Below are 26,710 nucleotides of genomic sequence, written 5' to 3'. Positions count from 1 at the left end.
CCATGATGCTCTAATAACATCATCAGTCCTATCTCCATAATTTGTTGGTCAAATTCGATAGTCCCATCCCAATGATTTGTTGATATAATTCCATCACCAGTACCATCCCCATAATTTGCATGTCCAATTACATTGCCAGTTCCATCCGCATGATTTGTAGATCTAATTCCATAAGTCCAATCCCAATGATTTTCATTACATCATTGACACTAAGGCTTGCCCACCTGCCCCCGGCAGGTAAATAAAACGTCAGGGCAGGTGAAGTTTGCTTTCAGGTTGCCCGACAGGGCAAGTGCTCATTTGAGAGGGGACACAAATGTCTATAAACACAACACGAGATATCTGTCTAAACACCTGAACGTGGCCAGTGCGCTGTGTCTTCTGGTCTGCGGAATGTAAAATAAGAGCACTATTTACCTATAATGTGTTTTTTTTTACTGTTGCTACAATTAAAAATAAAAAATAGCAAGTGTGAACCCATAGACATTCAATCATAGCTAAAGTATTTGGTATTTGGATTTGGATGTATTGAGGTGGGTATGACATTTTATCGCACAGCCCCAGAAAGTAAAGAAATAAGTGTTAAATTGAGCGGTAATTAAAATCGTACCTATCATTTTATAATGGACAATTTACTTTTCGGGCAAGTGGGCATTACCTTCGGGCAAGTAGAACATGACCTGTACTTGCCCGATGGGCAAGTGCCTCTGAGACCTTAGTGTCATGATGGTCTAATCCCATGGCCAGTTCCATCCACATGAATAGTAGGTCTCCAGAGGTAGACGACGTGGATCCTTAATGTTGTTGTTGTTGTTATTGTTGTTGTTGTTGTCATGGTTCCAGAGGTCGACGACCTGGCGCAGTACCTGGACGGCCTGCTGACGGCGCCCAAGAGCAAGGTGACCATCAGCAGCATCAAGGGAGGCTTGAACCGCTTCAGAGCCACGGCTGATAGGACCAGAGAGATGGTGTCACTGGTCCATAAGGCTAGAGAACTCAATATACATGGTTAGTATTATACCTGAACCCTAACCCTAACCCTGACCAGGGAGATGGTTTCACTGGTCCATAAGGCTAGGGAGCTCAATATACATGGTTAGTGTTATACCTGAACCGGACCAGGGAGATGGTTTCACTGGTCCATAAGGCCAGAGAACTCAATATACATGGTTAGTGTTATACCTGAACCCTAACCCTAACCCTGACCAGGGAGATGGTTTCACTGGTCCATAAGGCTAGGGAGCTCAATATACATGGTTAGTGTTATACCTGAACCGGACCAGGGAGATGGTTTCACTGGTCCATAAGGCCAGGGAACTCAAGGTTAGTATTATATCTGAACCGCTTCAGAGCCACGGCCAACCGGACCCGGGAGATGGTTTCACTGGTCCACAAAGCCAGGGAACTCAATATACATGGTTAGTATTATACCTGAACCAGACCAGGGAGATGGTTTCACTGGTCCACAAAGCCAGGGAACTCAATATACATGGTTAGTATTATACCTGAACCCTAACCCTAACCCTGACCAGGGAGATGGTTTCACTGGTCCATAAGGCTAGGGAGCTCAATATACATGGTTAGTGTTATACCTGAACCGGACCAGGGAGATGGTTTCACTGGTCCATAAGGCCAGAGAACTCAATATACATGGTTAGTGTTATACCTGAACCCTAACCCTAACCCTGACCAGGGAGATGGTTTCACTGGTCCATAAGGCTAGGGAGCTCAATATACATGGTTAGTGTTATACCTGAACCGGACCAGGGAGATGGTTTCACTGGTCCATAAGGCCAGGGAACTCAAGGTTAGTATTATATCTGAACCGCTTCAGAGCCACGGCCAACCGGACCCGGGAGATGGTTTCACTGGTCCACAAAGCCAGGGAACTCAATATACATGGTTAGTATTATACCTGAACCAGACCAGGGAGATGGTTTCACTGGTCCACAAAGCCAGGGAACTCAATATACATGGTTAGTATTATACCTGAACCCTAACCCTAACCCTAACCCTGACCAGGGAGATGGTTTCACTGGTCCACAAAGCCAGGGAACTCAATATACATGGTTAGTATTATATCTGAACCATGTTAATATTAGTTATTATAGTTTAACTGGTGCACAAGGCTAGAGAGCTCAACATACATGGTTAACTCATTCTCTGCCATGGGACAAGTTTGATGAGTTGTTTTCTTTTTCTTTTTCTTTTTTTACTCTGGTGTGTGTGTGTGTGTGTGTGTGTGTGTGTGTGTGTGTGTGTGTGTGTGTGTGTGTGTGTGTGTGTGTGTGGTGTGGTGTGGTGTGGTGTGGTGTGGTGTGGTGTGGTGTGTGTGTGTGTGTGTGTGTGTGTGTGTGTGTGTGTGTTTCCTCCACAGACATCCAGATGTATCTTCCCACCAAACTGTTCCGCTCGCCTCAACCCAGGCTCCACCTGCTGGACGATCAGGAGAAGGTAGGTCAACTAAAAGGAGATCCTAGTAAGCTTTTCAGCTTATTTACACAGGACACGCGTGTGTCTGTGTGCGTGTGTGCCTTTGATTGAACGTATTGGGATATAACTGACAATGTGTTGCCCTTTTGTTTGGGAGTCTGAGCCACATTCACAAAAATATGTGTATAATCAAAACCTCGACCAGCTGTCTGTCAGTCAGTCTGTCACACGTCACACGTCACACTTTTGCCCTGCTCATATCTCCGCAACCGTAGCCCCGATCCATGCCAAATTTTGCACACACACTCCTTTCCTGCCACATGGCCCTCTTCTAGCCACCATGAGGCCGATTCTTGCAAAACACATTTTTGGACACTGCTCCTACAATTTTTGCCCTAAAATCACACAAATCGGTACACACTTGCTCTACACTCAAGTCATCAACATGGATCTCTCCCATTTAGCGCCACCTTCAGGCCGAATTTTTAAAACACATTTTTGGACACTGCTCCTACAGATTTTGCCCTAAAATCACGCAAAGCTCTACACAGTATGTCTACACTCGTGTCATCAACATGGAACTGTCCCATATAGCGCCACCATCAGGCTGATTTATTCAAACACATTTTTGGACACTGCTCCTACACATTTGCCCTAAAATCACGCTGCAACCTGATGGTCGCTTATCTCCCGATTAGGGAGTCTTACTGGTAGTATGTCATCCATGTGTTGTGTTTTCCTCTGTGTGTTAATAAGCATGTGCAACAGTTGTATCTGGTAATGATAATTCAAATGTGTGCACGCGTGTGTGTGCGTGCGTGCACGTGTGTGTGTGTGTGTGTGTGTGCGTGTGCGTGTGCGTGTGCGTGTGCGTGTGTGTGTGTGTGTGTGTGTGTCCAGACTGCAGAGACCCCCATGCTGCTGCCCAGGGATATGAACGGTCACATCGACTACCAGGCTCTGGTCAGCATCCTGAAGAAGACCAAGAACCTGCAGGACCAGGCAGACATCCTCTACATCCTCTACAAGGACAAGTAAGGACAAGTACTGTCAATACACATCCTCTACATGGACAAGTACTGTCATATTATACACTATACATCCTCTACAAGGACAAGTAAGGACAAGTACTGTCATATTATACACTATACATCCTCTACAAGGACAAGTAAGGACAAGTACTGTCATATTATACACTATACATCCTCTACAAGGACAAGTAAGGACAAGTACTGTCATATTATACACTATACATCCTCTACAAGGACAAGTAAGGACAAGTATTATACTACACATCCTCTACATCCTCTACAAGGACAAGTAAGGACAAGTATTATACTACACATCCTCTACATCCTCTATAAGGACAAGTACTGTCATATTATACACTATACATCCTCTACAAGGACAAGTAAGGACAAGTATTATACTACACATCCTCTACATCCTCTACAAGGGCAAGTAAGGACAAGTACTGTCATTATACATCCTCTACATCCTCTACAAGGACAAGTAAGGACAAGTACTGTCATATTATACACTACACATTTTCTACATCCTCTATAAGGACAAGTACTGTCATGTTATACACTACACATCTTCTATAAGGACAAGTAAGGACAAGTACTGTCATAATATACACTATACATCCTCTACATCCTCTACAAGGACAAGTAAGGACAAGTACTGTCATTATACACTGTACATCCTCTACAAGGACAAGTAAGGACAAGTATTATACTACACATCCTCTACATCCTCTATAAGGACAAGTAAGGACAAGTATTATACTACACAGCTTCTATAAGGACAAGTTAGGACAACTACTGTCATGTTATACACTACACATCCTCTACATCCTCTACAAGGACAAGTATTACACTATACATCCTCTACAAGGACAAGTACTGTCATATTATACACTACACATCCTCTATAAGGACAAGTAAGGACAAGTACTGTCATGTTATACTCTTTAAGGACAAGTATTATACTTCACATTCTCTATAAGGACAAGTATTATACTTCACATTCTCTATAAGGACAAGTATTATACTACACATCATCTACATCCTCTATAAGGACAAGTACTGTCATGTTATACTCTCACTACACATCCTGTTTATCGTCTAGTTTCAGTTTCAGTTTAGGCATTTAGCAGACGCTTTTAATCCCAAGCGACTTACAATAAGCAGGAATACATTTCTATAATACAAGATAACATGTCAGAACATCAACAACAATATAACAAATGCATTTGAATATCAATCTAAAACAATAAAATCAATGTTGACTAGCTTCATGTATGGTTATTGAGTGTTTCAGTAGTGCTATGGGTCAAGGTGGGTGTCTTCAGTCCACGGTGAAAGCTAGCGAGTGAGTCCGTTGTTCTAAGTGCGACAGGAAGTTTATTCCACAGCTTGGGGGCCAGGAGGGCAAACTGTCGGACGAGTGGATTTCTGTCCTGGGGCCTTCAGCGAGGGCTCTGTCAGCATCCCTGTGTTGGTTGATCTGAGTGAACGGGTGAGGGTGTAGGGGTTGATTAGGTTTTGGAGGTATGGAGGCGGCATACCTTTGGCTGCTTTGAAGGTCAGCATCAGTGTTTTGTATTCAGTGCGGGCCGCAACCGGGAGCCTCAAACCCTCTATAACAGGGGTGGGCAACTTTGATGATGGAGAGGGTCCCTATTTTTCCACACTCACTCCAGAGGGCCATGTATATACAGTAAAAAAAATTGCCACTCTACAAGCTCATAACACGTCACATTGCAACACGTTTTGAGCTTGTAGATCTGCTATTTTTGCTATTTTTGAATTGGAATCTTGAAAAGTAAATGTTTTATTTAATATCAAATGCAACACACACACACACACACACACACACGCACACGCACACACACACACACACACACACACACACACACACACACACACACACACACACACACACACCTTTGTTCTAGACTGTAAATGCTTTAATTATTTTAGTTCCTTGAACATTCTTCTGTTTTCAAGTATTCTGTCTCCTGATCATATTTTAATATTGATGTATGTAAATATACATATTCTGTTGATCATTGTTGTATCTCGGCTGCATTGTCAATTATTGTATTCCAGAGTTTAAATAAAGGTATAACAAACACACACATAAAGACAAACACATCCTAAACACTTTCTGTCTCATTGCCTGTCTCTCTCTCTCAGAGGAGTGGACTGGGACACGCGGCTGCATGGTGGTCATGTTATTATTGTCTCTCTCTCTCTCTCTCTCTCTCTCTCTCTCTCTCTCTCTCTCTCTCTATCTCTCTCTATCTCTCTCAGAGGAGTGGACTGGGACACGCGGCTGCATGGTGGTCATGTTATTATTGTCTCTCTCTCTCTCTCTCTCTCTCTCTCTCTCTCTCTCTCTCTATCTCTCTCTATCTCTCTCAGAGGAGTGGACTGGGACACGCGGCTGCATGGCGGTCATGGCTGGACGGTGCGCCGCCTGCTGGCTGACCTGTATGAGCAGGCAGGCAGGTTGTGTCACTGGGGTCTGATCAGGATGATCTCTGGCATGCTGAGGATGAAGGTGGAGGAGCTGGACGAGGTGAGGTCTTTACCCTTTAACCCATGTAGGCCTGGTGTTACATAATACAGGTTGGTATACCTTCTCAAGCCCAGAGCCACCTCTGTCTCTCATTAGTATTTGCTATACACACTAGGGCATTAACGCCTTGTGATTTTTGCAAGTCGACTCGACTCAGTAAAAGGTTGAGTCACATCACACACAACCCCCCAATAATTTTGGGGGGTCCCCAGATGATTAGCTTAATGTGAAACATTGTTTTCTCTCTCAACAGTAAACAAACCAACATAAAGTTTAAGTGTATAGAGGGTATCTGCACATTTCTAAAGTGACAATTTAAAGCTATACTGTGTAAGTTGCTCAACTAGTGGTCAGTAGCAGTAGAGCAAACCGCGGTCGCGTCTGCTTTTTTCAGCCGTTTTTCGCCGCGGACCGGGCATTCAGACCACCGCGTCCGCCTCGCCTCGCCAAGACCTATCCATAGAGGTCTTTCGTGTCCCTCTACGAGCCTCGGTTGGGGAGTTACATGCTAGACTCCTAGCCCAGTGTAAACACTGCAGTGTACTTCCTGAAGAGCTCAGCAGTGTATGATCTGGGCTTTGATTGGCCGGTAGGGAGACACGTGTACAGAATGATGCATATGACAATGACGTAATTTTGCCGGGAAAAACAGCCCCGGTCACGGCCACCAGGGCTCAGTAGAACACATATAAAGAAAAGGCTTTGGGAGCTGAAATTAACAGAGTGGGTGTTCTAAAACTTTAGCGATTTAATAGTTAGGACAATTTTAAGATATGTTTTATTAAAAAAGTTACATAGTATAACTTTAAGGACTTTTGTAATACCTCTAAAATGACAAATTAAACATTGTCCAAATTGTCAAATATATAGAGGCAGAAATTGTGAAAATAGCAGATCTACATGCTCACAACGCCTCGCAACGCGAGGCGTTGTGAGCATGTAGATCTTCTATTTTCACAATAGAAAGTTTTTTTTTTTAAGAATATCTTTATTCATGTCAATGTCAAATAAACAATGGGTTTACATCATTACAGTATAATCAAGACATTTCTTTTTTCTTTTTTCTCCCCAACCCATCCCATCAGTCCACAGAACATTTAAGGTGAATAGAAAAAAAAAAGAAGAAAAAAAACAAAAAGAAACATTCACAGTAAAGTCATCAGTGGGTTGAACTATTCGATACACACATATCCTCATCCTCATCAAGTTTTAGACAGGTATTGTGTTGGCGGACCATTTACAGATCCTGTCCCTACACAATGTATATTCCTTATATTTGACCAAACTGAGCAAACCAATGAGCGTGTCTATGGTATAGGCTGATCTGTTGGGAGTGCCTCCAGGTTCTCGAAATAGTTAATAAACGGTTGCCAATAGGAGAAGAATTTTTCAACTGAGCCTCTGAGTGAAAAAATAGAAAGTATTTTTGACTTTCTCTGGTGGGAGTCGACTTGTGTAATGAAGTCGACTTGTCGACTTTTTCGTTAATGCCCTAATACATACAGCAATATAATTACTTCTTTTCAGTTTTTGAATAAGAATTTGAATGTTTTCAGATACCTTAAGTTAGGTTTGACTGATTTAGAATCGGCTTTTGGTTGATTGACATGGTTTGAAAACATCCTCTAGTCTCCCCTTGCCAGCGATTTCAAACCTTTTCACTGACCTTGGAAGGAGGTTGGAAAGACTGGAAAGATGACATTATATAATCTTCCGTTTTCTTTTGTGTTCGGGTCCGCAGAAAAAAAGAAAATGTTTTGACCAAAAACTCACTCTGGGAAAAAGATCTGAGGTGTTTGTCCCTGCGTCAACAGTATGGATTGGACGGGATGGATTTTTGTATCTTCTTTGATGACATCATTTCTGGTTGCATTCTGGGATTTGTAGTCCTGGGATCATTCACAAACTGATTTATCTTCTTTGGTGACATCATTTCTGGTTGCATTCTGGGATTTGTTGTCCAGGGATCATTCACAAACTGATGTATCTTCTCACCACATGAAGCCTTGATTTCATGGAGATTATTCTATAGTTTTGACTGTGTTTTGTGTGTCCAGGTGTTGTTGACAGTGTGTTGTTTTTTCATTCCTCAGACAGTGTGTTGTTGACAGTGTGTTGTTTTCTCCAGGCGTGTTCAGACCTGCTGTCTCATCAGAAACACCTGACGGTTGGTCTTCCTCCTGAACCCAGAGAGAAAACCATCTCAGCGTGAGTTGATCTTCTCTTGGTCGTCTCGTTTATTTCCAGCCACCAAGTGTAAGACCAGGCATCCTGATGACCATCAAGGTCTGCCAACATGCATTTTAGTCGACAAAATCAACTGTAGATTTAGTCGACTGTAAAATCTCATGTTATTTAGTCTACTAGTCCAACGCTAGACTTTCAGAAGACTAAAACATGTCTAAAATTAAAATGTATTCAAAAGACCATGACTAAAGCTAAATCAAAATGTGCTCCCAACAACAACACTGGAGCGCAGGTGATTTAACCCATTCAGACCCGAGGACCACATTCTACAAATGTCTTCTAAGGTTTTTGAAGCCTACAGTCAGTGGTTCTCAAACCTTTTCCTGTAAAGGACCCTCAAAAGGATATGTATTTGGCAGCGGACCCCCATCTCAAAATATGTTGTTCCACGGACCCCCCAGAAGCAAAGATTGGAGTTACTTAAAAATACGTTTATCCATAGCAGATCTGCGAGCTCGCAACGTTGCACTCGGTGTCGCGCTGTGAGCTTGTAGATCTGATATTTTAATGGTTAATAATGGACAAGCTGGTTTATTAATGTGTAACTGTTGTCTAGTTTATTAATGTGTAACTGTTGTCTAGTTTATTAATGTGTAACTGTTGTCTAGTTTATTAATGTGTAACTGTTGTCTAGTTTATTAATGTGTAACTGTTGTCTAGTTTATTAATGTGTAACTGTTGTCTAGTTTATTAATGTGTAACTGTTGTCTAGTTTATTAATGTGTAACTAATGTGTAACTGTTGTGTAGTTTATTAATGTGTAACTAATGTGTAACTGTTGTCTAGTTTATTAATGTGTAACTGTTGTCTAGTTTATTAATGTGTAACTGTTGTGTAGTTTATTAATGTGTAACTAATGTGTAACTGTTGTCTAGTTTATTAATGTGTAACTAATGTGTAACTGTTGTGTAGTTTATTAATGTGTAACTAATGTGTAACTGTTGTCCAGACCGATGCCTCCAGACAAGCTGGCCAAACTGATAGAATCTGCCAGTGACAACAACCTGACCATCGCTGTGCTCACCCAGGTACCAACCTCACCTCACCTCACCTCACCTCAACCTCAACCTCAACCTCAACCTCACCTCACCTCAACTCACCTCCCCTCACCTCACCTCACCTCCCCTCCCCTCCCCTCACCTCCCCTCACCTCACCTCACCTCACCTCACCTCACTCACCTCACCTCACCTCACCTCACCTCCCCTCCCCTCCCCTCCCCTCACCTCACCTCACCTCACCTCACCTCACTCACCTCAACCTCAACCTCCCCTCACCTCACCTCACCTCACCTCACCTCACCTCACCTCACCTCACCTCACTCACCTCACCTCACCTCACCTCACCTCACCTCCCCTCCCCTCCCCTCCCCTCCCCTCCCCTCACCTCACCTCACCTCACCTCACCTCACCTCACCTCACCTCACCTCACCTCAACCTCCCCTCACCTCCCCTCCCCTCCCCTCACCTCACCTCACCTCACCTCACCTCACCTCACCTCCCCTCACCTCACCTCACCTCACCTCACCTCAAACTGCATTCTAATTCACCCAGGTACCAAAAACACCTCAAACTGCATTCCTGGCTCAGAACATACCAACTCCACATTCACTACAGTAGAACTGTAGTAACATTATTAACTCATGTGATTATCATTATCATCATGTTTGATGTTATTACTAGAGGTGTGCGTTGGCTCTGCTCTCAGGATCCATCAGGTAATGATTCCATTTGGTTCTAGACTACGATGCATCACACTGTTCTACATTACTGCACAACATGGCACATGTTTTCACCAGTCAATACAAGCAGTCAGATATACTGGGGCGGCATAGCTCAGGGGTAGAGAAACCGTTATTGGAGCACGAAGGGTTCCCGAAGGGTTACCAGTTCGAATCCGGGCTCCCCCTGAGTTAATGTCGAAGAGTCCTTGGGCAAGACTCTGAACCCCTAGTTGCTCCTGGTGAGCAGGTTGGTGCCTTGCATGGTTTCCTCCGCCACCGGTGTATGAATGTGTGTGTGAATGGGTGAATGTAATGCACAATCTCTGTAAAGCGCTTTGGATAAAAGCGCTATGCACCATTTACCATTTATACTGAAAACATATTTAATTTAGAATTACATCATGCATAATATTATCTACAGTGTTATAATTGTATCATAATTATGTTCAGGCTATAATCGATGATTATGTCACGTTGCTACATGGATTATCGATTATGCACGGCGGAATTGCGATGCATTGCTGAATCGTTTTGTTTTTGCGTGCGTGCGTGCGTGCGTGCGTGCGTGCCTGCGTGCCTGCGTGCGTGTGCGTGTGTGTATGCGTGCGTGTGTCTGAGGCGTCAATTGGGTATGCCAAGGTATGGCAGCTGCCATACCTTGGCTACGTGAGGAAAATAAATAAAATGTACTTCTTAAAATAAGTTCATCATGCCTGTTGCTAAGGTAACATGACTGGTGTCTTGTACGTGCACGAAGAGACACCAGTCATGTTGCCATACCTTAACTTTTGCTGGACTGACGCCACTGTGTGTGTGTGTGTGTGTGTGTGTGTGTGTGTGTGTGTGTGTGTGTGTGTGTGTGTGTGTGTGTGTGTGTGTGTGTGTGTGTGTGTGTGTGTGTAGGAGGTGATGGTGTTCCTAGCCATGGTGATTCGCAGTCAGCCGTCGTTGTTCAGTGAGATGTTCAGACTGAGAACAGGACTCATCATCCAGGTCATGTGCACCGAGCTGTCCATGTCCCTGCACTGCTCTGGTACACACACACACGCACGCACGCACGCACGCACGCACGCACGCACGCACGCACGCACGCACGCACGCACACACACACACACACACACACACAACGTTGACACTTGTCGCTTCAAGCATAAATTGTCTTGAAGACCATAGCCTCCCAGATGAATCTGCCATTGCAAAGAAAAATTGCCCTTGGCAGATCAGCTCTGGCCTCGCTGAGTTATTCAAATATTTCACGGCTCACAAGTCATGAGGAACCAACCAGGGCCCAGTATGCAAATGTAGGACGGGTGTATCATCTTTTCGCTACAGTGATTGGTTGTAGGCTAATCTAATTGGTTGTAGGTCTAATCCAATAGAGTCCGCTTGAATCTTTTTTGTAACTGCCCCATGGTAAAAAAAAAATACATTGAGAAGAACCAGACTCTATACACGCAATGTGATAGAGTCTGTCTGGCTATGCAAGGCTATTGTGTTGGAATTACAGTTTACAGTTTACAGTTTAGGCATTTAGCAGACGCTTTTAATCCAAAGCGACTTACAATAAGCAGATAACATCACAATAATAAACAAGATAATATGTCAGAACATCAACAATATAACAAATGCAAATGGATATTTATCTAGAAAAAAACACAGTATAATCAAAGTTCTAAAAACCTAAAGACAAAAAACTAATGCTAACTAGCTTCATGTATGGTCACTGACTTTTCTGTAGTGCTAAGGGTTTAGGTGGAGTCTGAAAAGGTGAGTCTTCAGTCCACGGCGAAAGCTAGCGAGTGAGTCCGTTGTTCTAAGTGCGACAGGGAGTTTATTCAGAATTCAGATCAATCAATAATCAATGAGAAAATGAGGAGACAAGACAATGTATTAGGTGGTGGTGGTCAAGTTTATGTACATGATATCATGGACAGAAGTACAGTTTAAACTCTGGTCAGTGGTAAAGTAGTTCTGCCAAGAACAATGATCAGACACTATAGTTAAACTTTGTGGCTTGAAGGCCCCTGGGACGAGCTGTACCGTAACAAGATAAACTTTACCAAAACACTAGCCACTAGTCCTAGTGCGACATCTAGACTTCTACAAGCTATCCTGTATCAATGATGTATCATAATAGCTAGATATTAATATAATCAATGAACACATGATCTACTCTATAACGTCACACTCTAATCTACTACACTATGAAGGCCAATGCTTAGCTTAGCTTAACTTAAGCAGCTTGATTCAGTATTTAGATATTTGAGCCTAAGTGTGTGTGTGTGTGTGTGTGTGTGTGTGTGTGTGTGTGTGTGTGTGTGTGTGTGTGTGTGTGTGTGTGTGCGTGTGCGTGTGCACGTGCGTGCGTCTGTCTCTCACTCAGGCGAGGAAGCCACAGAGTCCCTGATGAACATGAGTCCTTCAGAGCTGAAGAATCTCCTGCATCACATCCTGAGTGGGAAGGAGTTTGGAGTCCAGAAGAGTGGTGAGACCTCACAGGGCCTGGGTTAGGGTTAGGGTGAGGGCCTTTCTGTGTGGAGTTTGCATGTTCTCTCCGTGTCTCCTAGGGTTGATACCCTCACAAAAAAAACTGCCTCCCCCTGGCCAGCCGGGGCGTCTGATGGAGGGGAAAGGAACTGGTTGGAATAACGTTACGTCCAACCAGGGAATCTCCCCCCTGTCAGGTGAAAAGAAGCAACTTGGACTCCTCATGCATAGAAGGAAGCATGAGGTCAGTCTGTTGTCTCCCCAGGTTGGCAGAGGGAGTGTAGCGCTACCAGGGTTACATTATTAGATTATTGTCACAGGGTGAAAAGTGGGTAAGCAGTCATGGTCAAACTTTACTCCAATACAAGTCAACGTTGCTCCGTTCAAAGTTGTACTTGGAATTTGGTTATTATTGCCCCTTTTTTCCTATTAAAAAGTACAATTAAAAAGTTAATTATATTATATATGTTATATTGCGGTAATATTTTCACAACACAGTATAGAACCGTGTAGCTCTCTGAAACCAACTATAATACGTAATGACTCAGGCGCGTCGCTATGCAAGCAATGCAGTCACATTAGGGCCCGCTGTGGTGAGAACCTCTCATTATAAACCTGTGAAACTTTTCAAGATTAAAATTGTAAAATAGTAAAGGTAGCAGGTCTACTGATACTGTTGATGTTCTTGTGTGACGCTGTAGTGTGATCAAGTAAGGACCTTAATATACAAAATGTTAAAAGAATGTGGAGATAAAAAGCTTGATACCTCATTCGCCGCTGCAGTTCATTGGCGGCGTAAGAAAGGATAGGCAGTGGTTGAATCCCCAACCAACCAGGGTTCAGTTGGGTTCGGTGTTTTCGGTGGAGATGACGTAGGCGCGCCGTCTCAGGCGACCATGAGCCATGTGAGACACCACCGAGCAAGCGGTAGCGAGCGAGTCGCCGTGTCGAGCGTTGCGACGGTCTCATGAGCCGACTCAGCGCCGTTACCGAGTTATGTGCTGTTATGGACAGAATAGTACATCTTCGTCCCCCCAACTTTCCGGCACCTCCGACGGCTTGAAATGAGGTATTGGTGTATGTGTCAACATGTAAAAAAGCTGTCCATCTGTAACCAGATGTGGTTATTTGTTGGAAATGGTATTTAATGTCTTTATTCTATGTGTACTGTGCAGTGTGCATGCATGGATATGCTATTCATTATGTGGGTTAGGCAGGTAGTGGACCTAAAGCAGAAAAAACATTAAAAACGATATAATGCAATTGTTTGTACTAATATTGTGAGTAATATTGATATTGAGGTATTCAACAACATTATCAAATATCAAATGTTTTCTTAATATCGCCCAGCCTTAGTATCAACCACAATGAAGTGTCACATTACTGACGTGTCACATGACTAATGTGTCACATGACTAATGTGTCACATGATGTTTCAGTTCGAACCCCGGCAGGAACCTCCGTGCCCGTCCCAGAAGAGGAGAAAGTGACACGAGACAAAACCATAGACAGCCGTCACAGCAGCCACATACGACTGGTAAACATCATGTTTATATTATACTAATGAAACACAGCATACGACTGGTAACCATCATGTTTATATTATACTAATGAAACACAGCATACGACTGGTAAACATCATGTTTATATTATACTAATGAAACACAGCAGCCACATACGACTGGTAAACATCATGTTTATATTATACTAATGAAACAATATGTTTAATATCATATTTATACTAATGAAACAATATGTTTAATATCATATTTATACTAATGAAACAATATATTTAATATCATATTTATACTAATGAAACACAGCAGCCACATACGACTGGTAAACATCATGTTTATATTATACTAATGAAACACAGCAGCCACATACAACTGGTAATTATCATGTTTAATATCATATTTATACCAATGAAACAACCATAGACAGCAGCCACAGCAGCCAGATACGACTGACAAACATCATTATATTTAACTTGTTTACTGCCACTTTTAATGTGTGTGTGTGTGTGTGTGTGTGTGTGTGTGCGTGCGTGCGTGCGTGCGTGCGTGTGTGCGTGTGTGTGTGTGTGCGCGCGTCCTCCAGAGCCTGTCGGTTCACTCTCTGGACATGGTCAACGTGGAGTCAGGGGTGAGTAGAACCTCAATGGAACATTAAGCCGATCTACAAGCCCACAGCTTTCTGAATCTCTGCACTCTACACCATGTTACAATAAAACTAACACTAAAATGAATAACATTTAATTAAACTATAGATTGTAAATGAAAACTAAACTAGCAAACTCACCTTATTAAAACGATCTGAAATTGAACTGATAAAGTCAAAATTGGCAGTTGTACCGAATGCTCACACCAAAAACATGATTTACGAGACTGTGACGGCTTGTGTCGTATGTACAATGACAACTAATAGCAGATTCATGAAAATGAAACACTTTTGACTGCAACAAATAGCCATAAACGTGATATGCTTATGGGGTCCGCTCTGTGCTATATTCCTCTACACACAGAGCTACAGACTGTATTTATTCTCTTATACACACAGAGCTACAGACTGTATTTATTCTCTTATACACACAGAGCTACAGACTGTATTTATTCTCTTATGCACACAGAGCTACAGACTGTATTTATTCTCTTATACACACAGAGCTACAGACTGTATTTATTCTCTTATACACACAGAGCTACAGACTGTATTTATTCTCTTATACACACAGAGCTACATACTGTATTTATTCTCTTATACACACAGAGCTACATACTGTATTTATTCTCTTATACACACAGAGCTACAGACTGTATTTATTCTCTTATACACACAGAGCTACAGACTGTATTTATTCTCTTATACACACAGAGCTACAGACTGTATTTATTCTCTTATACTCACAGAGCTACAGACTGTATTTATTCTCTTATACACACAGAGCTACAGACTGTATGTATTCTCTTATAGAGAGCTACAGACTGCATTTATTCTCTTATACACACAGAGCTACAGACTGTATGTATTCTCTTATAGAGAGCTACAGACTGTATTTATTCTCTTATACAGACAGAGCTACAGACTGTATTTATTCTCTTATACACACAGAGCTACAGACTGTATTTATTCTCTTATACACACAGAGCTACAGACTGTATTTATTCTCTTATGCACACAGAGCTACAGACTGTATTTATTCTCTTATACACACAGAGCTACAGACTGTAGTTAATTCTATACATTCCTCTATAAACACAGCGCTACAGACTGCCGCCCATCGAGGGTGTCCAGGGCTCCGGGGCCGTCCAGGAGGTCAGGGACGGGCGGCAGGGCCAGTGGCTCCGCAGGAGACGCCTGGACGGAGCTCTGAACAAAGTACCAGTGGGCTTCTACCAGAAGGTCTGGAGCATCCTGCAGAAGGTAGGTCCTTCTACCAGAAGGTAGGTTCTTCTACCAGAAGGTCTGGAGCATCCTGCAGAAGGTAGGGCTTCTACCAGAAGGTCTGGTGCATCCTGCAGAAGGTAGGGCTTCTACCAGAAGGTAGGTCTTCTATCAGAAGGTAGGTTCTTCTACCAGAAGGTAGGTTCTTCTACCAGAAGGTCTGGAGCATCCTGCAGAAGGTAGGGCTTCTACCAGAAGGTCTGGTGCATCCTGCAGAAGGTAGGGCTTCTACCAGAAGGTAGGTCTTCTATCAGAAGGTAGGTTCTTCTACCAGAAGGTAGGTTCTTCTACCAGAAGGTCTGGAGCATCCTGCAGAAGGTAGGGCTTCTACCAGGTCTAGACAGAGGAACATCCTGCAGAAGGTAGAGGAGCTTAAGACCAGTAGGAGCTCATCTGATCTGCAGCTCCCTCCAAAACGCAGCCGCCAAAATGTAGAGAAAAAAGGCCATAATCTCTAAACTTTATTTATCATCCACTGACAGTACATGCATTGTTTATGTGTTTAATTGTATATTCCTGTCTGTCTTCCAGTGCCATGGACTGTCCATAGAGGGCTGTGTCTTATCATCAACCACTACCAGAGAGGTCTGTCTGTCTGTCTGTCTGTCTGTCTGTCTGTCTGTCTGTCTGTCTGTCTGTCTGTCTGTCTGTCTGTCTGTCTGTCTGCCATGTGTCCTTGGGGGTGGTTCCAGGGGGTCCCCAGCTAAATAAGTCAATATAGCTTGTATTAGTGTCACAATCTTTTTTTCATCGCTTTATCCACTGAATCTTTAAAAAATCTTAAAATCTTTAAAAATCGCTATTTGAGATTAAAAAATAATAACTTCTCTCTCCATGCTCCTCCTCCTCCTTCTCAGATGACAGCCAATGAGATCAAGTTTGCGGTGGCGGTGGACTCTGTGCTGAACAGGGTTCCTCAGCCAGAGTACCGTCAGCTTCTGGTGGAGGCCATCCTGGTCCTCACCTTCCTTCTGCAGGTGGACCTGGAGATGATGTCTACTGTCATCCACGTGGACCAGGTGGTCCACGCCGCCAGCGACATGTTCTATCATGACCAGGTATACTGTTAGAGACATGTTCTATCATGACCAGGTGTTAGAGACATGTTCTACCATGACCAGGTACTGTTAGAGACATGTTCTATCATGACCAGGTGTTAGAGACATGTTCTATCATGACCAGGTACTGTTAGAGACATGTTCTATCATGACCAGGTATACTGTTAGAGACATGTTCTATCATGACCAGGTACTGTTAGAGACATGTTCTATCATGACCAGGTACTGTTAGAGACATGTTCTATCATGACCAGGTACTGTTAGAGACATGTTCTATCATGACCAGGTACTGTTAGAGACATGTTCTATCATGACCAGGTACTGTTAGAGACATGTTCTATCATGACCAGGTACTGTTAGAGACATGTTCTATCATGACCAGGTACTGTTAGAGACATGTTCTATCATGACCAGGTGTTAGAGACATGTTCTATCATGACCAGGTACTGTTAGAGACATGTTCTATCATGACCAGGTGTTAGAGACATGTTCTATCATGACCAGGTGTTAGAGACATGTTCTATCATGACCAGGTGTTAGAGACATGTTCTATCATGACCATGTATACTGTTAGAGACATGTTCTATCATGACCAGGTATACTGTTAGAGACATGTTCTATCATGACCAGGTACTGTTAGAGACATGTTCTATCATGACCAGGTATACTGTTAGAGACATGTTCTACCATGACCAGGTATACTGTTAGAGACATGTTCTATCATGACCAGGTACTGTTAGAGACATGTTCTATCATGACCAGGTATACTGTTAGAGACATGTTCTATCATGACCAGGTACTGTTAGAGACATGTTCTATCATGACCAGGTACTGTTAGAGACATGTTCTATCATGACCAGGTACTGTTAGAGACATGTTCTATCATGACCAGGTGTTAGAGACATGTTCTATCATGACCAGGTACTGTTAGAGACATGTTCTATCATGACCAGGTACTGTTAGAGACATGTTCTATCATGACCATGTATACTGTTAGAGACATGTTCTATCATGACCATGTATACTGTTAGAGACATGTTCTATCATGACCAGGTACTGTTAGAGACATGTTCTATCATGACCATGTATACTGTTAGAGACATGTTCTATCATGACCAGGTACTGTTAGAGACATGTTCTATCATGACCAGGTATACTGTTAGAGACATGTTCTACCATGACCAGGTATACTGTTAGAGACATGTTCTATCATGACCAGGTACTGTTAGAGACATGTTCTATCATGACCAGGTATACTGTTAGAGACATGTTCTATCATGACCAGGTACTGTTAGAGACATGTTCTATCATGACCAGGTACTGTTAGAGACATGTTCTATCATGACCAGGTACTGTTAGAGACATGTTCTATCATGACCAGGTACTGTTAGAGACATGTTCTATCATGACCAGGTGTTAGAGACATGTTCTATCATGACCAGGTACTGTTAGAGACATGTTCTATCATGACCAGGTACTGTTAGAGACATGTTCTATCATGACCATGTATACTGTTAGAGACATGTTCTATCATGACCAGGTATACTGTTAGAGACATGTTCTATCATGACCATGTATACTGTTAGAGACATGTTCTATCATGACCAGGTACTGTTAGAGACATGTTCTATCATGACCATGTATACTGTTAGAGACATGTTCTATCATGACCAGGTACTGTTAGAGACATGTTCTATCATGACCAGGTATACTGTTAGAGACATGTTCTACCATGACCAGGTATACTGTTAGAGACATGTTCTATCATGACCAGGTACTGTTAGAGACATGTTCTATCATGACCAGGTATACTGTTAGAGACATGTTCTATCATGACCAGGTACTGTTAGAGACATGTTCTATCATGACCAGGTACTGTTAGAGACATGTTCTATCATGACCAGGTACTGTTAGAGACATGTTCTATCATGACCAGGTGTTAGAGACATGTTCTATCATGACCAGGTACTGTTAGAGACATGTTCTATCATGACCAGGTACTGTTAGAGACATGTTCTATCATGACCATGTATACTGTTAGAGACATGTTCTACCATGACCAGGTACTGTTAGAGACATGTTCTATCATGACCATGTATACTGTTAGAGACATGTTCTACCATGACCAGGTACTGTTAGAGACATGTTCTATCATGACCATGTATACTGTTAGAGACATGTTCTACCATGACCAGGTACTGTTAGAGACATGTTCTATCATGACCAGGTACTGTTAGAGACATGTTCTACCATGACCAGGTATACTGTTAGAGACATGTTCTATCATGACCATGTACTGTTAGAGACATGTTCTATCATGACCAGGTACTGTTAGAGACATGTTCTATCATGACCAGGTACTGTTAGAGACATGTTCTATCATGACCAGGTGTTAGAGACATGTTCTATCATGACCAGGTACTGTTAGAGACATGTTCTATCATGACCAGGTACTGTTAGAGACATGTTCTATCATGACCAGGTACTGTTAGAGACATGTTCTATCATGACCAGGTATACTGTTAGAGACATGTTCTATCATGACCAGGTACTGTTAGAGACATGTTCTATCATGACCAGGTGTTAGAGACATGTTCTATCATGACCAGGTACTGTTAGAGACATGTTCTATCATGACCAGGTACTGTTAGAGACATGTTCTATCATGACCAGGTATACTGTTAGAGACATGTTCTATCATGACCAGGTATACTGTTAGAGACATGTTCTATCATGACCAGGTACTGTTAGAGACATGTTCTATCATGACCAGGTACTGTTAGAGACATGTTCTATCATGACCAGGTACTGTTAGAGACATGTTCTATCATGACCAGGTGTTAGAGACATGTTCTATCATGACCAGGTACTGTTAGAGACATGTTCTATCATGACCAGGTGTTAGAGACATGTTCTATCATGACCAGGTACTGTTAGAGACATGTTCTATCATGACCAGGTGTTAGAGACATGTTCTATCATGACCAGGTACTGTTAGAGATATGTTCTATCATGACCAGGTACTGTTAGAGATATGTTCTATCATGACCAGGTACTGTTAGAGACATGTTCTATCATGACCAGGTGTTAGAGACATGTTCTATCATGACCAGGTACTGTTAGAGACATGTTCTATCATGACCAGGTACTGTTAGAGACATGTTCTATCATGACCAGGTATACTGTTAGAGACATGTTCTATCATGACCAGGTACTGTTAGAGACATGTTCTATCATGACCATGTATACTGTTAGAGACATGTTCTATCATGACCAGGTACTGTTAGAGACATGTTCTATCATGACCAGGTATACTGTTAGAGACATGTTCTACCATGACCAGGTATACTGTTAGAGACATGTTCTATCATGACCAGGTACTGTTAGAGACATGTTCTATCATGACCAGGTATACTGTTAGAGACATGTTCTATCATGACCAGGTACTGTTAGAGACATGTTCTATCATGACCAGGTACTGTTAGAGACATGTTCTATCATGACCAGGTACTGTTAGAGACATGTTCTATCATGACCAGGTGTTAGAGACATGTTCTATCATGACCAGGTACTGTTAGAGACATGTTCTATCATGACCAGGTACTGTTAGAGACATGTTCTATCATGACCATGTATACTGTTAGAGACATGTTCTACCATGACCAGGTACTGTTAGAGACATGTTCTATCATGACCATGTATACTGTTAGAGACATGTTCTACCATGACCAGGTACTGTTAGAGACATGTTCTATCATGACCATGTATACTGTTAGAGACATGTTCTACCATGACCAGGTACTGTTAGAGACATGTTCTATCATGACCAGGTACTGTTAGAGACATGTTCTACCATGACCAGGTATACTGTTAGAGACATGTTCTATCATGACCATGTACTGTTAGAGACATGTTCTATCATGACCAGGTACTGTTAGAGACATGTTCTATCATGACCAGGTACTGTTAGAGACATGTTCTATCATGACCAGGTGTTAGAGACATGTTCTATCATGACCAGGTACTGTTAGAGACATGTTCTATCATGACCAGGTACTGTTAGAGACATGTTCTATCATGACCAGGTACTGTTAGAGACATGTTCTATCATGACCAGGTATACTGTTAGAGACATGTTCTATCATGACCAGGTACTGTTAGAGACATGTTCTATCATGACCAGGTGTTAGAGACATGTTCTATCATGACCAGGTACTGTTAGAGACATGTTCTATCATGACCAGGTACTGTTAGAGACATGTTCTATCATGACCAGGTATACTGTTAGAGACATGTTCTATCATGACCAGGTATACTGTTAGAGACATGTTCTATCATGACCAGGTACTGTTAGAGACATGTTCTATCATGACCAGGTACTGTTAGAGACATGTTCTATCATGACCAGGTGTTAGAGACATGTTCTATCATGACCAGGTACTGTTAGAGACATGTTCTATCATGACCAGGTGTTAGAGACATGTTCTATCATGACCAGGTACTGTTAGAGACATGTTCTATCATGACCAGGTGTTAGAGACATGTTCTATCATGACCAGGTACTGTTAGAGATATGTTCTATCATGACCAGGTACTGTTAGAGATATGTTCTATCATGACCAGGTACTGTTAGAGACATGTTCTATCATGACCAGGTGTTAGAGACATGTTCTATCATGACCAGGTACTGTTAGAGACATGTTCTATCATGACCAGGTACTGTTAGAGACATGTTCTATCATGACCAGGTACTGTTAGAGACATGTTCTATCATGACCAGGTATACTGTTAGAGACATGTTCTATCATGACCAGGTACTGTTAGAGACATGTTCTATCATGACCAGGTATACTGTTAGAGACATGTTCTATCATGACCAGGTACTGTTAGAGACATGTTCTATCATGACCAGGTACTGTTAGAGACATGTTCTATCATGACCAGGTACTGTTAGAGACATGTTCTATCATGACCAGGTACTGTTAGAGACATGTTCTATCATGACCAGGTACTGTTAGAGACATGTTCTATCATGACCAGGTGTTAGAGACATGTTCTATCATGACCAGGTACTGTTAGAGACATGTTCTATCATGACCAGGTGTTAGAGACATGTTCTATCATGACCAGGTACTGTTAGAGACATGTTCTATCATGACCAGGTGTTAGAGACATGTTCTATCATGACCAGGTACTGTTAGAGACATGTTCTATCATGACCAGGTACTGTTAGAGACATGTTCTATCATGACCAGGTACTGTTAGAGACATGTTCTATCATGACCAGGTACTGTTAGAGACATGTTCTATCATGACCAGGTACTGTTAGAGACATGTTCTATCATGACCAAGTACTGTTAGAGACATGTTCTATCATGACCAGGTACTGTTAGAGACATGTTCTATCATGACCAGGTGTTAGAGACATGTTCTATCATGACCAGGTACTGTTAGAGACATGTTCTATCATGACCAGGTGTTAGAGACATGTTCTATCATGACCAGGTACTGTTAGAGACATGTTCTACCATGACCAGGTACTGTTAGAGACATGTTCTATCATGACCAGGTACTGTTAGAGACATGTTCTATCATGACCAGGTACTGTTAGAGACATGTTCTATCATGACCAGGTACTGTTAGAGACATGTTCTATCATGACCAGGTACTGTTAGAGACATGTTCTATCATGACTAGGTACTGTTAGAGACATGTTCTATCATGACCTAATCTGAGATCCCAGAAGTTTTTTTTTTTTTCACCACTGGGGGGGGGGGGGGGGGGGGGGGGGGTGAAAAAGAAAACATTAAAATTGCCTAGATGGCGCTAGATGGCGGGCGGACTGTAACCAGCATAACGTGCAGACTTATATGGCGCAAACAGTTGCTCCGGTCCACACCAAACTGGACACTGCCAATGTTCAGGGCTTTGCCATGGCAATAGTCACACCAGAGGGCCCATGTTAGGGGGCCCCCAAGCCCACCCAGGGTAGCCTGATACTTCAGTCCGCACATCACCACCCCCTGCTGGTGGGTGGTGTGTAGTGGGGACTGAACCCGGAGATATTTTATTTTATTTCAAGCGCGCCTGAGGAGCGGGCGCATTGAATGGGCCAATCAGGGCTGTAGACTTGAGGCACGTGGTAGGCTTGTCCGGTCCCAGTCCCCCCCCCCAGCCCCCTCCCTTCGGAGCTGTTCTGCCCACGTGAGAGTGTCTAGTGGACTCTGATTGGTGCTCTTCTGCCCACGTGAGTCTTTAGTGGACTCTGATTGGTCCGTGAAAACTGTCATGGCGGAGTCAGATTCGACTCGAATTATTTTAATAAACTATACAATAGTGCCGTTTCATTACGTTTTAATACCATTTTGCACTAACGTAAACATGCAGTCATATAATATGTTATGAGAAATAACATATTTTTGCAATGTCACGCCACGTCACCGTTCTAAGCGCGCGCGTGTGTGTGTGTGTGTGTGTGTGTGTGTGTGTGTGTGTGTGTGTGTGTGACGTCAATAGGCTTTAGCCCGCCCACGCTGAAGTAGAATCTCCGTCCGCAATCTCAGACTCTCTCCCGAAGTGAAACGTAGTGATGAGTCTGACGCTTGCAGTCAGGCTACACCCAGGGGCCACTGGGATACTGTGGTGCTCCAAGAGCCCTGGATGTTGTGTTGCGTGTGTTTGTGTTGTTTCTAAGCCCTCATTGATGCATCAATGTGGCCTCGTTCTCATATTAGAAGCACCTGCCCTACCCTTGTCCTTGGGGGATGGGGGGGGGGGGGGGGTTCCAATTCATTCCCTATGGAAGTCATATGGCTCCATGCCTCTAGCAGCCTCTTGGCTTAAAACAAGCTTGCAAAATTTACAAAGGCTGGGCCTTTAGCCAATGAGGGAGCAGCATTCTTGGTGATGTCACCACCAAAAAGAGCAACCTCATTGGCACTCTGTTGAGGTGCCAACTCGTACACCCACCCACCCACCCACCCACATACATACATAGATACAAATGGCACCTAACAGCACAGAAGATAGTACTTGTGAACTCTGCTGGCGCACAAGTAGGCCATATATGGCCATGAGTGCATAAGGCACAAGTGCAGTCTAGTTTGTGTTGTTGTTGTTCGTCATGGCTGCCAGTTCCCACCTGATGTTGTGTGGGAGTCCAGACTGCTCCAGACCGTACTGAATAACTGCTAGCTTGCATAACGTTTCTGAATGTTCGATCTGTCGCTTCTAATGCTCTGGGTTCCATCATTGACACCTCATCAACAATCATGGCATCCGTTATTCTGATTTAAAATGCAGTGTCATCGTTTGCAGAGATCTTACAGTTTGACTCCTCCTTGAGAATCAAAGGGAATTTTGTTCAGCTATGAAAGGCAGTTCCTTTAGGAAGTAAGGAAGCTGCAATGCCTCTTGCCGCTGTCGCAATGCTACTTTGTTTTGTCTTCTTAGTCATTGTTGCAGGGGGTCCGCTCAATATGCAGACGGGCCGCTGTTCCAACTAGCGTCGGCAGGTTAGATACTCGTCACGGTTACTGAGGTTAGGTTTAGGGTTAGGTTTATAGTTAGGGTTAGTTTTAGTGTCGGAATACCGGCCCGTCAGCACACTGATGCGGACCCTTTTTGCAGAAAGATCTCCTGTTTCTGGTCTGGTCAAGCCAATTGCATCCAGAGACATTTTATTTGTATTTGCTGAACCTCTCCTCTCCTCTCCTCTCCTCTCCTCTCCTCTCCTCTCCTCTCTTCAGAAGGAACTAGGGCTGACTGAAGTTCTGTTGGAGAAAGACCCGTCCACGGGCCTCTGCCGCCTGTTGTACGACAGCGCCCCCAGTGGCCGCTTTGGAACCATGACGTACCTGTCCAAGGCCGTGGCCACCTACGTGCAGGACTACCTGCCGGGCGGGGCCTGCAACATCCAATGAGCTGCCAGCGAGAGTCAAACACCGGCCAATCAATCGCCTCCCCTCGTGGCGTCTGCGACTCCGAGCCAATCAGCTGTGTCCTAACACAGGCTGACCATCAAGTTTGTTTGAGAGGTTGTAGTTCACCATTAGAGTCTGCGTTCATTTTGACAGAAAATCCTTTGAATGAAATTCTGTTTAGTTTTAGTGTAGATCCTATTTTAGTCATCTGGAATATTTACGTTTTAATCTATTTTTAGTCGACTGAATCTACAGTTGATTTAGTCGACCAATGTCTAACTATAGGTTTAATTAAAGGAGAAGTTCACCCCAAAATTACTTTTTGTTTTCAATGGATTACTCATGACATGGAGACTTGAGTTCAATAATATTTCTAATGTTGAGTTGGGTTGAGTGGCTGTGTGTTATGTGCTAAATAAAGAGTCTAATCCTTCCTGCTTGTTTCAGTATTTAGATATTTGTTAATAATTACATTTTTATTGTCAGAATTGTATCAGTTCCTATACAGACACATTGTAACGTCAAACTCCATTTTAACCATTGAAAACTCACCTCCCTGGTTTTAACCATGTTAGACTCATTGAAAACTCTCTGGTTTTAACCATGTTAGACTCATTGAAAACTCACTGGTTTTAACCATGTTAGACTCATTGAAAACTCTCTGGTTTTAACCATGTTAGACTCATTGAAAACTCACCTCTCTGGTTTTAACCATGTTAGACTCATTGAAAACTCACCTCCCTGGTTTTAACCATGTTAGACTCATTGAAAACTCTCTGGTTTTAACCATGTTAGACTCATTGAAAACTCTCTGGTTTTAACCATGTTAGACTCATTGAAAACTCACCTCTCTGGTTTTAACCATGTTAGACTCATTGAAAACTCTCTGGTTTTAACCATGTTAGACTCATTGAAAACTCTCTGGTTTTAACCATGTTAGACTCATTGAAAACTCACCTCTCTGGTTTTAACCATGTTAGACTCATTGAAAACTCTCTGGTTTTAACCATGTTAGACTCATTGAAAACTCTCTGGTTTTAACCATGTTAGACTCATTGAAAACTCTCTGGTTTTAACCATGTTAGACTCATTGAAACTCTCTGGTTTTAACCATGTTAGACTCATTGAAAACTCACCTCTGGTTTTAACCATGTTAGACTCATTGAAAACTCACCTCTCTGTTTTTAACCATGTTAGACTCATTGAAAACTCACCTCTCTGTTTTTAACCATGTTAGACTCATTGAAAACTCACCTCCCTGGTTTTAACCATGTTAGACTCATTGAAAACTCTCTGGTTTTAACCATGTTAGACTCATTGAAAACTCTCTGGTTTTAACCATGTTAGACTCATTGAAAACTCTCTGGTTTTAACCATGTTAGACTCATTGAAACTCTCTGGTTTTAACCATGTTAGACTCATTGAAAACTCACCTCTGGTTTTAACCATGTTAGACTCATTGAAAACTCACTGGTTTTAACCATGTTAGACTCGTTGAAAACTCTCTGGTTTTAACCATGTTAGACTCATTGAAAACTCACCTCCCTGGTTTTAACCATGTTAGACTCATTGAAAACTCACCTCTCTGGTTTTAACCATGTTAGACTCATCGAAAACTCACCTCCCTGGTTTTAACCATGTTAGACTCATTGAAAACTCACCTCTCTGGTTTTAACCATGTTAGACTCATCGAAAACTCACCTCCCTGGTTTTAACCATGTTAGACTCATCGAAAACTCACCTCTCTGGTGTTATGTTAGACTCATTGAAAACTCTCTGGTTTTAACCATGTTAGACTCATTGAAAACTC

At 42.6% G+C, this 26,710-nt stretch overlaps 1 protein-coding gene across 1 annotated transcript in view; it reads left to right on the top strand.

Annotated features, from left to right (window-relative positions):
- The window catches only part of LOC308282460 (phosphorylase b kinase regulatory subunit alpha, skeletal muscle isoform-like), a gene marked incomplete at both ends in the record, with an annotated part of 71,051 nt that extends 46,151 nt beyond the window's left edge, over positions 1–24,900 (top strand). Inside the window, 14 exons of the mRNA XM_080722806.1 lie at positions 844–1,008; positions 2,378–2,454; positions 3,334–3,467; positions 5,865–6,021; positions 8,150–8,229; positions 9,218–9,296; positions 10,893–11,022; positions 12,373–12,474; positions 13,916–14,013; positions 14,577–14,621; positions 15,738–15,899; positions 16,452–16,505; positions 16,778–16,978; positions 24,727–24,900. Of these exons, the coding sequence (XP_080578932.1) occupies positions 844–1,008; positions 2,378–2,454; positions 3,334–3,467; positions 5,865–6,021; positions 8,150–8,229; positions 9,218–9,296; positions 10,893–11,022; positions 12,373–12,474; positions 13,916–14,013; positions 14,577–14,621; positions 15,738–15,899; positions 16,452–16,505; positions 16,778–16,978; positions 24,727–24,900 (1,658 nt within the window). The remainder of the gene's footprint in view (positions 1–843; positions 1,009–2,377; positions 2,455–3,333; positions 3,468–5,864; positions 6,022–8,149; positions 8,230–9,217; positions 9,297–10,892; positions 11,023–12,372; positions 12,475–13,915; positions 14,014–14,576; positions 14,622–15,737; positions 15,900–16,451; positions 16,506–16,777; positions 16,979–24,726) is intronic.
- Between the last annotated feature and the right edge of the window lie 1,810 nt (positions 24,901–26,710).

Source organism: Nannobrachium achirus, assembly GCF_963921795.1.
Source record: "Nannobrachium achirus genome assembly, chromosome: 3".
In the NCBI taxonomy this organism is placed as follows: Eukaryota; Metazoa; Chordata; class Actinopteri; order Myctophiformes; family Myctophidae; genus Nannobrachium; species Nannobrachium achirus.
Note: the sequence above shows the minus strand (reverse complement) of the source record. Positions and strands in the feature narration are given on the sequence as shown.